Genomic DNA, 12,113 nt, shown 5'->3' with positions numbered 1-12,113 from the left:
GCACCCCCAAACTAGGAGAGAACCATGGGTGAAACATGGAGTCTGGGGCTGCCACGTGGATTCTTCTTTGTGGAAAGTGGATGGCACCATAAAAAAAAAAAAAAAAAAAAAGACCTTGGGCAAGTATCCTGAGGACATGTTAGGAAATACACAGGCTTGGTGAGTAATTAGAAGTGTGGCCCCAAGAGCCTTGTGAGGACAGTCTATTCTGAAAGCGTAGAATACAGCTCAAGGTCGCCGAGATCAGAAAGGGGTTTTTCCCCCAAAGTGGGAAAGCGTTTGTAAAGTAACTAGAGGTGGCTGCACCCTGTCAGGTGCTGCTCTGTGCCTGAGAAGCAGCGGAGACCTGGTCAGTACTGACGAAGAGACTCGGCCATGGGTGGTGCCTGGCTGAGTACTAAGGTAAGACCTTCTACTTTATTGTCTTCAAACAGACCCAAAAAGCTACAGCAGAATCACTCCACACCAACCAGGACCTCTTCCCCCATGCTGTTTGTGGTGGACCCCGAATGTCCGCAGCAGACCCACTGTATGGTCTGGGACAGGTGGAGGCAGGCAGGGCGCCCACCCTGCAGTGTAGAGCCTGGAGGGAGAAGAGGAAATGTGAGTTCTGTTCTCAACCAATGTGTCAGAGAACCCTCAGACACATCTTGGGGACACAGTGACCTCGACAGGGGAGATTCACGCTCCCCGCCCCCCACCCCGGACCCATGCACATATACTATGTGACCACCACACCCAAATCCAGACCACATGCCTCTGAGGCTGACCTCTCCAAGCCTGGCTTAAACTCTTGATGACCAGCTAAACAAGAGGTGCCCCCCCAGACCTCTTTCCCTCTGACTCCACCTATAAAGGATTCAAAATAGTGAGTAGAGTTGACTGGTGGCTGGAGCAAGAAGTGTGGCCTGGCCACTGCTAACCTTAAGAAGCAAGACTATCAGGTTACATCCAGGCTGCAGGCTGGGCCTCACCTGCTTTAGGACAGGAAGGTGCGCACACAGCTACGGATAGGCACCCGGCAGATAGGGCACAGCTGTAGGTTGGGGGCACACTCCGTACAGACTAAGTGGCCGCAGGGCACGAAGACCACAGATACTGCTCGATCCAGGCACACCTTGCATGTCCTCTCCTCCTGCAGCTGTCGCAGCTGTGCCTGCACGTCCCCGGCTCCTGGGGACTCAAGAATTCACCAGCACACTCAGGGCCCAGGAGAACTGATTCCTCAAGGGGTATGAGCTTGTTACACAGACCCACCCTCTTATCGCCCATGTCCTGTCTACACTCGCTCCATGAAAAAGGGTGGCCTCTCCACCTCATGGGAATCCCCGCTATACCTGGCTCACTGGCACTTTCAGGCTGGGTCACTCTTCTGGATGTGAGTAACTCAGGGCCTCCGCAGGCAGGAGCTGTAGACAGTTAGTGGGAATGGATACAAGGCTTAGCTTCTGTGGGGAAAGGAGGCCTAGCCCAAAGAAGGTCTAGCAGCCACCAAGGTCCAGTTCTGTCCTAGAGAGCAGAAGGATTTGTATGGCATTCAGCTGCTCATGAGCTTGGGGCCAGAGGCTTCCTTGAGGCCACCAAGGACTTTGGCTCCCACTAGAGTGCTCTGTCTTCCTAGCCCTAGATTGGCTGGTCATAGAGTGTATGCACTTGGCACTTTGGGTGGGGAAGGAAACAAAGAGTGATGGTGCCCAGGGGAGTGAGACACAGGAAGGCAGGCAGTGCCTAGAAGAAGTGGAGGAACCTCGGGCCCTTGCCGGATGCCCTTCCTTCTGGAACAAGTCAGCTTCCATTTGTGATGAGGACATACTGGGCATGCATACCTGGCCTGTGGGTCCATGCTAACTAAGTGTGTCTTTAAGGCAGAGAAAGGGGGAGACACATACACACACACAGACAGAGACAGAAACAGAGAGACAGAGAGAGAGAGAGAGAGAGAGAGAGAGAGAGAGAGAGAGAGAGAGAGAAAGAGAGAGCGCTCAGGGTTGTAGACAATGGCTGGTGGTCTGTGGCATTTTCTGTCTACGAACACGTGGATCTGTGTCCCCAGAAGGCACAGGTAAAGGTCCAACCTCCTTACACTGAGGATGCTGCGTCTTCGGAACCCTATGTAGAGATGCTACCATCACTGGGGAGGGAACGGTAGACAGGACCCTGCCAAGCACCAGAGTGTCCCATAGACTTGTGCACTTTCAAAAATAGGTAGCGTTGTCACGTCACATCACAGCATTGAGGCTCGGGAGAAAAGCCACTTGTCTGTGGTCACAAAGTTGGCAAGTGGATCCTATGGTCTCTGGAGTCAGAAGTCCCTTTAGGGGTCCCTAAAGAACCTCAGACTCATGACCCACTGGGCCCAAGGAAAGGATTTAGAAAGCTGTGTGTTCTGTAGCTTTGTTCGACAGGTTGTGGCCCAGTAGGCGTTCAGAGGCTGTGGCCAGCTAGTGCCCAGCAGAACCAGGCCAGCATGCAGCTGCACCCCCAGGTTTGGTTGGTGTCTTGAGCAGCCTTCTCACTAGGAGCAAGGGGTTGCAGTGGTCCTATCTGCGCCTGTAGGCACAGTCCACACCCTCCCTTCTGGCTGGCAGGTGGGGACATTTCGCAGTCTTACACACATGCAGGCTGCAAATGCCAGCTAAACAGCCAGGGTTCTCACCTGAGGGGGCGGCAGGGATTGTGTCTTCTGGCTCTTCCCATTGGTCCTGTTAGAGAGCCATCAATGCCTTAGGTAAACAAAACAGAAACTGCCAGCCCCCCTCCCCCCTGAGTCCCGAGGACAGGTGGACTTACCCAGGGTCCAAGTAAGGGGGTGTGGGTTTGGATTCTTTCCACAAAGTCCCGTCCTTTTGACTGTAACAGGAACTGACACCTGGAGCAGAACATTCAGTAGGCGGGGCCAGACTCAGAGCTCCACTATCACACTGAAACCCCGTGAGCCCTGTGACATGTAGTCAGGGCTGTGTCCCTCTGGGACACTTGCTGGTAACGTTATTCTGGATGGGCTCTGAGCAACTAGAAAGGAATAGCCACAGGAGAATGCCTGCCGCAGTAGCCCTTCAAGCGAGAGCTCTCTGAGGAGAGGGAGCCAGGGGAGGCAGGATAGAGTAAGCAGACCTGCAGCAGCAGCCCACAGAGCCCTTACCTGGGGAACCATCGGGCATGCTCTGTCCAGGGGTCATCACCACGCTCCCAGCTCTGCAGACCCCCGTAGCAGAAGAAACATCTCACCTTGTCCTGCTGGCCTAGGTATGGCAGAGACACAAGGCTGGTAGCCCCACCTTGCTGGCGATCCCAGCTTAGTGTCCCTCCTTGACTATCAGAAGTTGGGCAGGCAGGACTGGGGTCTGCCAGCCAGTTAACAAGAAGAGAACAAGGCACGTGGGCACATCCCTTGTCTCAAAGGCAAATAAAGACAACGCCTGCGCAGTGTGTTAGGAGGGCCCCAGAAGATTCTGGAAAAGCTGAGCTAGCATATGTGTTGTTCTCAGAGCATGTGGATAGGTTAGAGACAAAGGCTTGGAGCATCTGTAGCCTGGGAGCGTTAGGGCCTCCAAGAAGAATTCCTAGTGACAGGATAAGGAGGTGACCCCTCCCATGCCAGTTTATAGCCAGGCTAAGTTTTAGTGGCTCAGAGGGGCCTCTCTTGCCTCTGCCCTCTGCCCCTCCCCAAACCAGAAGAAGATGTGCCCTTCACGACCTTTCTGCAGAAGTTACAAGCAAGATTGCTTGCAGGCATATCCCACAACAGACACCCGTGATCCAGAGTTTCCCTAACGTCAAGGAGACTCTTTTTGTTTGTTTGTTTGTTTTGTTTTTTGTTTGTTTTTCGAGACAGGGTTTCTCTGTGTAGCCTTGGCTGTCCTGGACTCACATTGTAGACCAGTCTGGCCTCGAACTCACAGGAATCCACCTGCCTCTGCCTCCCGAGTGCTGGGATTAAAGGGCATGTGCCACCACCTCCTGGCAAGGAGACTCCTTTTCAAGGAGGCAGTAACTGCCCCAGCCACTGACCCATCATAACCGATGTCCACTTGTCCTAAATCAGGTTGGACTCTTGACTGGCCAAAGCAAGGGAAATGGCCAATTCCTCTCCTGCTAGCCCCACTGGTGACAACTTCTCTGGCTATGCTCATACTTACAAAGCTCCTCGTGGGGTCTCACTTACTGTTTTTTTTTTTTCTCAGCCAGGAAGATGTGGAGGCAGAACCTGAGCCATGTTGTGAGTGAGGGGCAGTCCAAGCCAAGGGAGTGGGCTAAGTGTGTAACTAGAACTACTGCTCAAAGGATTTGTCTGGAGTTGGTCCCTACACTAGCCTGGTACTTGGGAAGGCCAGAGGGTTACTTACAAGATGGGCGCAAACCAGAATGCTTAAGCTGACCACCGCCCCCATAGTATATATGCATCCTGATTTTTGTCCTTCTAGGTTCTGGAATGAAAGGGACTAATCACCTCTGTAACCAAATCCAGAAGGCACTGATGGCAGTGGGGATCACTGGGAAGCCCTCAGGACCACCTGACCCAGGAGAAACCACCAAGCCAGCAGCCCCCCACCTGCTGAGGGGCTCTGAGGACAAGGCCAGCACAAGCCTAGGATCTCACAGTGAGCCCTAGCCAGGCAGGAAGGACAGGACTGTTGACCTGGAAGAGCGCTAGAGAGCATCTAGACCACAGCAGAAGAGACCTCAACATTTACCTGTGTGGAAGAAGCCAGCAGCAGCCAATGGCCCAGGCTGGATCCCCGCAGTGGATGGCCAGTCGTAGAAGGAGGCTAGGCGGAGGTCCTCTGAATCCATCTCAGGGAAGGCAGGCTCCCCGAAGAAGGTAGCCCCAGAGGAGTCTTCCTCTTCTGACAGGGTGCGCAACTGGCCCAAGATCTGCCCATCTAGGCAGTCCTGGCCCAGGATGTGGCTACATGGACAGTGGGGCCTACCTTGCTCCTGTGAGGGGCCATTGCTCTCTTCCCTTAGGTCTGGGCCTGAGAACAAATCCCTGGTCCTCCCTTCAGGCACCACGGAAAGGACAGTAGCCCTGAGCAAGCCTTCAGGAGAGAACATCACCAGCCCTGGACCGTGCCTGCTGACTTACCTCCTGACTCTCTAGCCCTTTCTAGAAGCTGTGATGGCTCCGGCTCCTAACTGTGGGCATATGCCACCAGATGCTCGGATGTGTGCTAGTGTCCAGGGATGTGCCACTTTCTGAAAGAGGCCAGAGTGGCAGCCACGTGCTCTGCAGTGTGTCATGGGGCCTCCTGGCAGGCACATAACAAAGGCACAGGGCAGAAAGCATCTGCCACAGGGCAGAAAGCATCTCTCAACAGGGGGCGGGGGACAAAGCTTGGGGACCCCTCCAGTGGCATCCCCTAAGCCCCAGGAAACAGGTCACAAACCCTGACAAAACAAAGGAGAGGGATTCCAGCCACTCAGGGTCCAGTCCTGGATAGAGATAGACCCAGACAGGGCGCTGCAAGGTAGAAAGTCAGGGTGTCCTGGACAGTGTGCAGCCCCAACCACCATCCTTTCATACCGAGCCTGCGCTGACGTACAAGGATGACCACGTCCCCCACTTATCTTGTCCTTAGCATTTAGGAGATCCCTGAGTGGCTCAGTCCTGAGTCAGTCAGTCCACCTGTCTGGTCTCAGGTTGCTTTTTGTCTGTCTAGACAGTCTAGAGTCAAATCAAGGTGGATCATGCCCTGGCCCTCGTCCAGGAAGAGCTCAAGGCTCGGACTGCGTTTGTTCCAGGCCAGACACTTCCATTTGCACTGCCATCTCCCTGTGAGTTGACCTGAGGGGACCTGGTCTCCACTAAGGAACTCCAGGTGAGGGACTCCATTGTCACAGAGAAAACAGGGAGCAGAGAGGAGAGTCATAACACAGAGAGGCCATAGCAGGAGTCCTCGGGACCTTGGAAAGAGTAGAGAAGAAAACCAAGAGGCTAGCTCTGCCCCTGCGTGCACCATAACCAGGCGGCTGCACGAACCCTTCACCCCTGCTGGAGATGCTTTTGATATGGTGAGTTTTAATACATGTTTATATATAATATTTGTATTAATTTTAATTTTTTGTATTTTTTTTATTTTTCAGACAAAATCAGGCATGGTGCCTCCCAGCACTCAGGAGGCAGAGGCAGGCAGACCTCTGAGTTTGAGGCCAACCTCTACAGAGCAACGCTGTCTTGGAAAGAAGGAGAGAGAGAGAGAGAGAGAGAGAGGGATTCAGACAATTCATTTTGACCATACTCACCCCTAATTCTCCCCCCACCTCCTCCTAAATTCATCCCCATCTCTCCACTTCCAACTTCATATCTGTTTTTTTTTTTTTTTTTTTTTTTTAATGAAAGACCCACTGAGTCCAATTTGTGCTGTCCATAAACTTATGGGTATGGGACTTCCACGGGATCATGGTCGACCTACCAGAGGCCATACAACCTTAACAAGAAACTGACTCCCCCTCTCCTAGAAACTGTCTGTCAACTGCTGTAGTCCCTCAGTGAAAGACTGGGCCTTGGAGACAAGGTAGGGGGCGGGTTGGGGCTTGTGAGATGCTGTGGGGTGGACATGATGGCTCCTGCACGCAATCCCAGCACTCATGGGGGCTAAAGCAGAAAGACTGCTGTGAATTCAAGGCCAACCTGGACTACACATTAGGTTCTATGCAGCGTGAGCTACAGTGAGCCCCTATCTCCAAAATAAAAGTAATAACTTGTAAGGAGTAGAGAGAAGCAGAGCAGACGGGGCAGGAGTGCTGCCTTCTCAGGTGTAGGGGAGACCATCCTGGGATGCTGCTTAACGGGGTCTAAGGAGGCGCCTGCCTTGGAAAGGAGATCTGGGTCCCAGCCTGTCTATGCGTCATACCGTCCTCGCTTGCCACAGCACAGCTCCGGTGGCACACAGAGCCCACAGGCAGCTTTCCCAGTGTTACTTGGCTTTAGAATGATGCCTCACAGAACCCTCTCATCGCCCCTTGAGATAGACACAGGGTTGTCACCATTTCAGAGATGCCACCATTTCTGAGTCAAAGAAAGGGAAAGCATGTTCCTGACAGCTGAAGTATGAGAGGAGGTGGTGGCCTGTCCTACTCCTGTTCCATACAGGGTCAAGCTCCATAGGGCTGGAGTCCCTGGGGTCCACCACCGCCAGCTCAGCAGATGTACCCCCACATGGCACTGCTGAGTTCAGGTACTGCCTGTATTTCCATCTGTGGCATTAGCGCCTTCTGGGGTACCCCTCAGGACCTCACAGCCTTTGCCTATCTCTCTACCTGCAAGCAAACAGAAAGAACCACAGCTTTGGCATTTGAACCTGGAGCCTTGCTTCTATAGGCAGGCCCTTTGCTGGACTTGGTCCCCTTGGATCAAGGCCACAGGGGCTGACAGGGGGCAATATGAGTAGCTGCACCAAGCTTCTTCTCTGGGCAGGCCAGGGATGCTCCCTGGAGGTCTGAGCACCGAACTCTGGGCCTGCCGCCTTGGCCTAGGGGTCTGTGAGGAAGGGATAACTTCTCCCAGTGACGATGACAAGCCTTCTTGTTGTTCTTGTGTAAAGCAGCTGAGCCAGCCCCTCTCCTGTTTGGAGGGCTGAGAGCCCTCCTGGCTGACAGGAACATCCTCCTCCTCCTCCTCCTGGAGCTCTCAGGGCTCTCAGCAGTGCGCAAGGCCCACGAGAGAGGCCGGCGGTAACATGGCATGTGCTGAAGGGGCCTGAAGAAAACACTCAGGTGGCTGTGCCAGATGCATCCGTGCTGGGATGTTATGGAAACAGCACTAGTCTCTGCAATGCCTCACCTGATGCCCATGTCCCTGTCATGAGGTCACACTGCAAGCTGAGTCCCTTGCTAACACAGACAGTACCTGGGTGGTGACCAGTTGTAGTTAACAAGGCCCTGTAGCTTATAGAACAGCCATGGTGTAACTTCGGGTCAGACAGGCCCACTGAGGGAGTGTGGGGACTGTTTGTGCTATCTTCTGTGTAGTCGAAGCCTAGGATGAGGCCTGAGAGTTCCTGGATGTGGTGGGGAAAGGGTGTGTGTGAGAGAGAAGGAAGACAGAGAAAGTCCAGTGCTGCTAAGTCCGCTCTACAGACTTGGGGAATTTGCCTTTCTGTATGGTTTTGTAGATCTTCTGTTCTGCCCTGAGCTCTACACAGCAGGTCCCAAATAGGCCGCAGCACGAGCATCAGTGCCAAGTATCACATTGGCAGGGGGTAATGTGTTAACATCAAACTTACTCCAGAAGGTCACGCCCCTGGGCACTCCAAGGGTATTTCTCAGAGCTCAGAGACCCTGAAGCGTCCAGCCAAAAAGAACATCTGAGCTTCATAGACTAGCTGAGATGGCAGCAGTCTTCTGTTCCCAAAGTCCAGAGGAGCCCAAGTGTCCCACAAGCCATCCTTCAGATTGTGTGCTTCTGAGCCCAGACTCCAGACAAGGAGGGATCCAGGGTAAAGGTAGGGTCGGCTTCAGGAAGAGCTGGATCAGGGAACTCCTGGGTCTCAAGAAGGGCTGCAGGGCCAGAAGTGGGAACTGTAGCCTGCAAGGGCCAAGCTTGGCACCGTTTCCTCCAATTCAGTTAGTCGGAGTTGCTGGAGGGTTATCCGATAACCAGGCGCATCTGTCTATGAGCTCCTACTACACATGGAGGACCCCAGCTTTCCCCGGGGCTTGGGCTTTGTTGGGTGCCCCATGCTCTGGACCCTAGCCAAATATGATCATTTTTATCTTGTTAAAATGAAATAAAATGGAAAATGGGGACCATTGGTTCAGTGGCTTCACCGGCCAGGGCCAGTGTGCTGTGGCACAGAACAGACCAGATCACTCTTCACCCACTGCCCTGGGGTGAACATCAGTCTCCAGGAGTTGAGGGGTGAGGGAGCTCAAGGTCATGATGCCTGATTCAGAGTGCACCCTAGTGGACAGGAAAGGGATGACAGCACAGGGTCCCAGACCAGGCCCTGGAGTTATATATTAGCCGCAAAGGTGGACCCTTCAGAAATGCTGTGAGGTGGGTGAGTCCCCAGTGCCATCTGCTTCTGAGGAGACAAGAAGAACAAAGCTCCAAATTCCATGAAGATAGCTGAGGAACTTCGGGGCTGTTGGGGCAGCAGGGATGTGTGGCCGGTGTCTGGGACCTGCAAGAACATGAGGGAGTGTGGAAACCCAGAGACTAGCCAATATGTGCTGGCGGAATGGTATGGGTATCTGAGCAGACCTTCTCCTGTGGACCCTTGATTGGGTTAGGACTGTATATTGCACATTGTCGTCATTGTGACTCAAATGCGAAGTTCAGGAAAAATGAAATGCATTAGCTCACATGATCAGAGTCCAGGTGGACTGCCTCAGGCTTAGCTTGGTTCATACGATCAGATAAGGCATACCTTTCCCTCTCTGGGATAGCGTCACTTCTTCGTAAAGACGGTCACGAATGGCCTCTTTACTGGAAACTCAGCAAATTGAGGGAAAGGCATCTTGTTTCTCCAAAGGCACAAGCTTAGGACTGAGAAGAACTTCCAGAATTGACATCAGCATGCAGTTACCAGACTGAAGGGTTGCTGGACATCACAGAAGGCCACGCCCACAGTGGAGTCTCCTACCACCTTCCCATCCTCTGGTCAGCTCCCTCTCATCCCCTGGCTGTTGGCTGTGCGTCTAGTCAGGCTCTCACGCCAGGCCAACTGCTTCAGCAACGCTCCCCACTCCTCCAGGTAACATATGCATCTTCACACACTGCTTATCCCAAGCCCCTCTCCAGGGCTGGTCCTTCTCTTTCCTGCCTTACCGTGCTAACCCTTGACAGCCCCACCCGACTCTGTGAATCCCTGCTTTGACTCCTACGATGCCAGCCTTGTGTATCCTATGGTTCTCAGGACCTGCAAAGGCACCTTTCATCCCAGGTGATTTCACCCTAGAATGCTGCCGTGGCCACCTTCCGGACAGTCTTTGGAACTATTTTGTAAGCGCCACCTGCTGAGATGATTGGACCTGGGCAGGCCTTGGGGAGTCAGCCCAGCTCAGGCTGCATCTATCCCAGCATCACTTGTTAAAGCAGAAACCTCTTCCAGCCCTTGTACCAGCAAGAGCCCACAGTGTACTCAGGGATCCATGTCGCAGGGTGGCTTGGGTGACTGAGGGTCAGCACCATTCTACCTGAGAAAGCATGACATTAAATAGCAAATCAATCAAGGCCCAAATGAACAAATAAGCAAGCAAGCAAGCAAACAAACAAACAAAAAACCGTCATGATCGGTCTAGAGGGAGCTGGTGAAGGCAGGAGGAGAAAGCCTTTCTTGCCTTTTGAAGCAGAGTTCCCGGTTTTCATCTTGCCCTGTGGGGACCCTGGCTAACAGCCAGACTTGGTTGCCACATGGGTTGAATGAAGATGCTTGTGTTTTCATGACTGAAGGTCAGGGCCTGAGGCTTACCTGATCCTAGAGCACCACACATCTTGCTTGTTCTTCCTCAGCCTCAGTTGATACCCTGGAAACATCTAGATTCTAGGCCATCTGGTTCTGACATGGGGCGGGGGGCAGACAAGTATCACTATGGTGGCAGAAGCTAGCTACAATCCCTGGAAACACAGAGTCAGTCAATAGGCCATGGCCCCTCAGAGGATAGCAGGTTTCTGGTCCGAGTTAGGCTGCTGGTCCTTGGGGTGCTATGCAGATGGGAAAGAGACAAGGGTTGGATAGGGGCCACGGTCTATGAGCCCGTGAGGTTCAGACTGGTTGGCTGTGGCCTGGCATTTGCTCTAACTTCTCGGAGGTTGGTTTTCTGATCCAGGCCCACAGAGCTGCTGGGCTTCTGAGAGGTGGTCCTATAATGCATCTGCCAATGCTGGCCCAAGCACCTTCACTCAACCATGGATGCTACAGGGAGCTGGCCCTGGAGGTGGGGGTGGGGGTGTCTGTGTTCTGGATCCTGTTGTTCCTCTGTCCAGAGCACCCTGAGCCAGTCAGTGTCCATTCACCTAGAGTCTAGCTGAGAGATTCCCTTGAGACTAGCCCAGGGACATCCTCTCTCACTCCTCTCTGTCCTGGCTGCCTGCCACAGCATAGGTCTGATTGATGGTGACTTGGTTAAACTGTCCTTTTTGTGTCTAGGTTGAAGGACAGTGCCTGGCTTATTTTCTGGCCCTGCGCCTGTGTCTGGTGGGCAATCAGTGTTCAGTGAGGCTGAGCAGGCTGAATCACTTTTTAGGACTGTCTCAGCATCCCTCCACAGGACACTACAAGGGCCGTTGGTACCCCACCCTCTACATCCCAGGCATAGAGTAGGTGCTCAGCTAATGCTTTGAGATGAGTGACTGTTGGATGTTTAGAGAGCAGAGTTGTGACTCACAGAAGCTTCTCAAGGTTGCTGCTGAGAGACAGAGGACAGAAGGAGCCCCCAAGATCACAAGCTGGTTTTCTGGAAGACAAACTAGACACCTCAGAAAGTATGGAAGGCCCGGGTATCCAGCAGGAGATCTGCTGCGGGGAGGTCATTCATTCCAAGAGGGCATTCACAGAGAAGAAGAGAGGCCGCTGCATTTGAGCAGCTGCGGCTGTCTCCATGGACAGGTGTCCTCGCAGCTGGTCTTCATAGGGCCATTGTTGAGTGAGCCAGGCCCAGCATGCAGCAAAGTCTTCTTCTAGCCAGGTGCCATTTGAGTACAGAGCTCATAGCTTCTCGGCCCCATCCTACAGCTCCCCTAGCTGGAGACTGCAGCCTAGCCTCATCTGTAGGGGGACATCTAACATCTACAAAATGACGAACAGATGTACCCATTGACCTAGTGATTCCCCTGCAGGTGCCTTCCTCTGGTGTCCTCCTATTGCTGGCATGTATCAGAAGCCAGGACATTTACTACAGTAAAGCCAGGGACCAAAACACTCCCTGGAAGGGATGGATGGGTGCATCTGGGTGTTGGTACCTAGCAATGTTCTTGCAGAAGACCCGTGCTTGGTTCGCACATGATGGCTCACAATTTTGCCTGTTACTTCAGTTCCAAGGAATCACACGCCTTTTCTGACCTTCATAGGCACCAGGAACACACACAATGGACACGTATACATATAAAAATTTTTAAAAATTATTTAATAAAGTTTTATTTTCCCAAATATATAGCTGATTTAGCCTGC

General features: G+C 53.0%; 1 protein-coding gene across 1 annotated transcript; it reads right to left on the bottom strand.

The window, feature by feature from the left end:
• Positions 1-954: 954 nt before the first annotated feature.
• Positions 955-5,055, bottom strand: Birc7 (baculoviral IAP repeat containing 7). Its single transcript, XM_051144978.1, has 6 exons — positions 4,695-5,055; positions 3,143-3,242; positions 2,791-2,869; positions 2,657-2,702; positions 1,338-1,409; positions 955-1,173 (listed from the first exon to the last, which is right to left on the bottom strand). Exons 1-6 carry the CDS (start codon positions 5,053-5,055, stop codon positions 980-982), a joined length of 852 nt encoding a protein of 283 aa, XP_051000935.1. The 3' UTR covers positions 955-979.
• Positions 5,056-12,113: the final 7,058 nt, after the last annotated feature.

This window comes from Acomys russatus, chromosome 4 (assembly GCF_903995435.1).
Source record: "Acomys russatus chromosome 4, mAcoRus1.1, whole genome shotgun sequence".
Lineage (NCBI taxonomy): Eukaryota > Metazoa > Chordata > Mammalia > Rodentia > Muridae > Acomys > Acomys russatus.
Note: the sequence above shows the minus strand (reverse complement) of the source record. Positions and strands in the feature narration are given on the sequence as shown.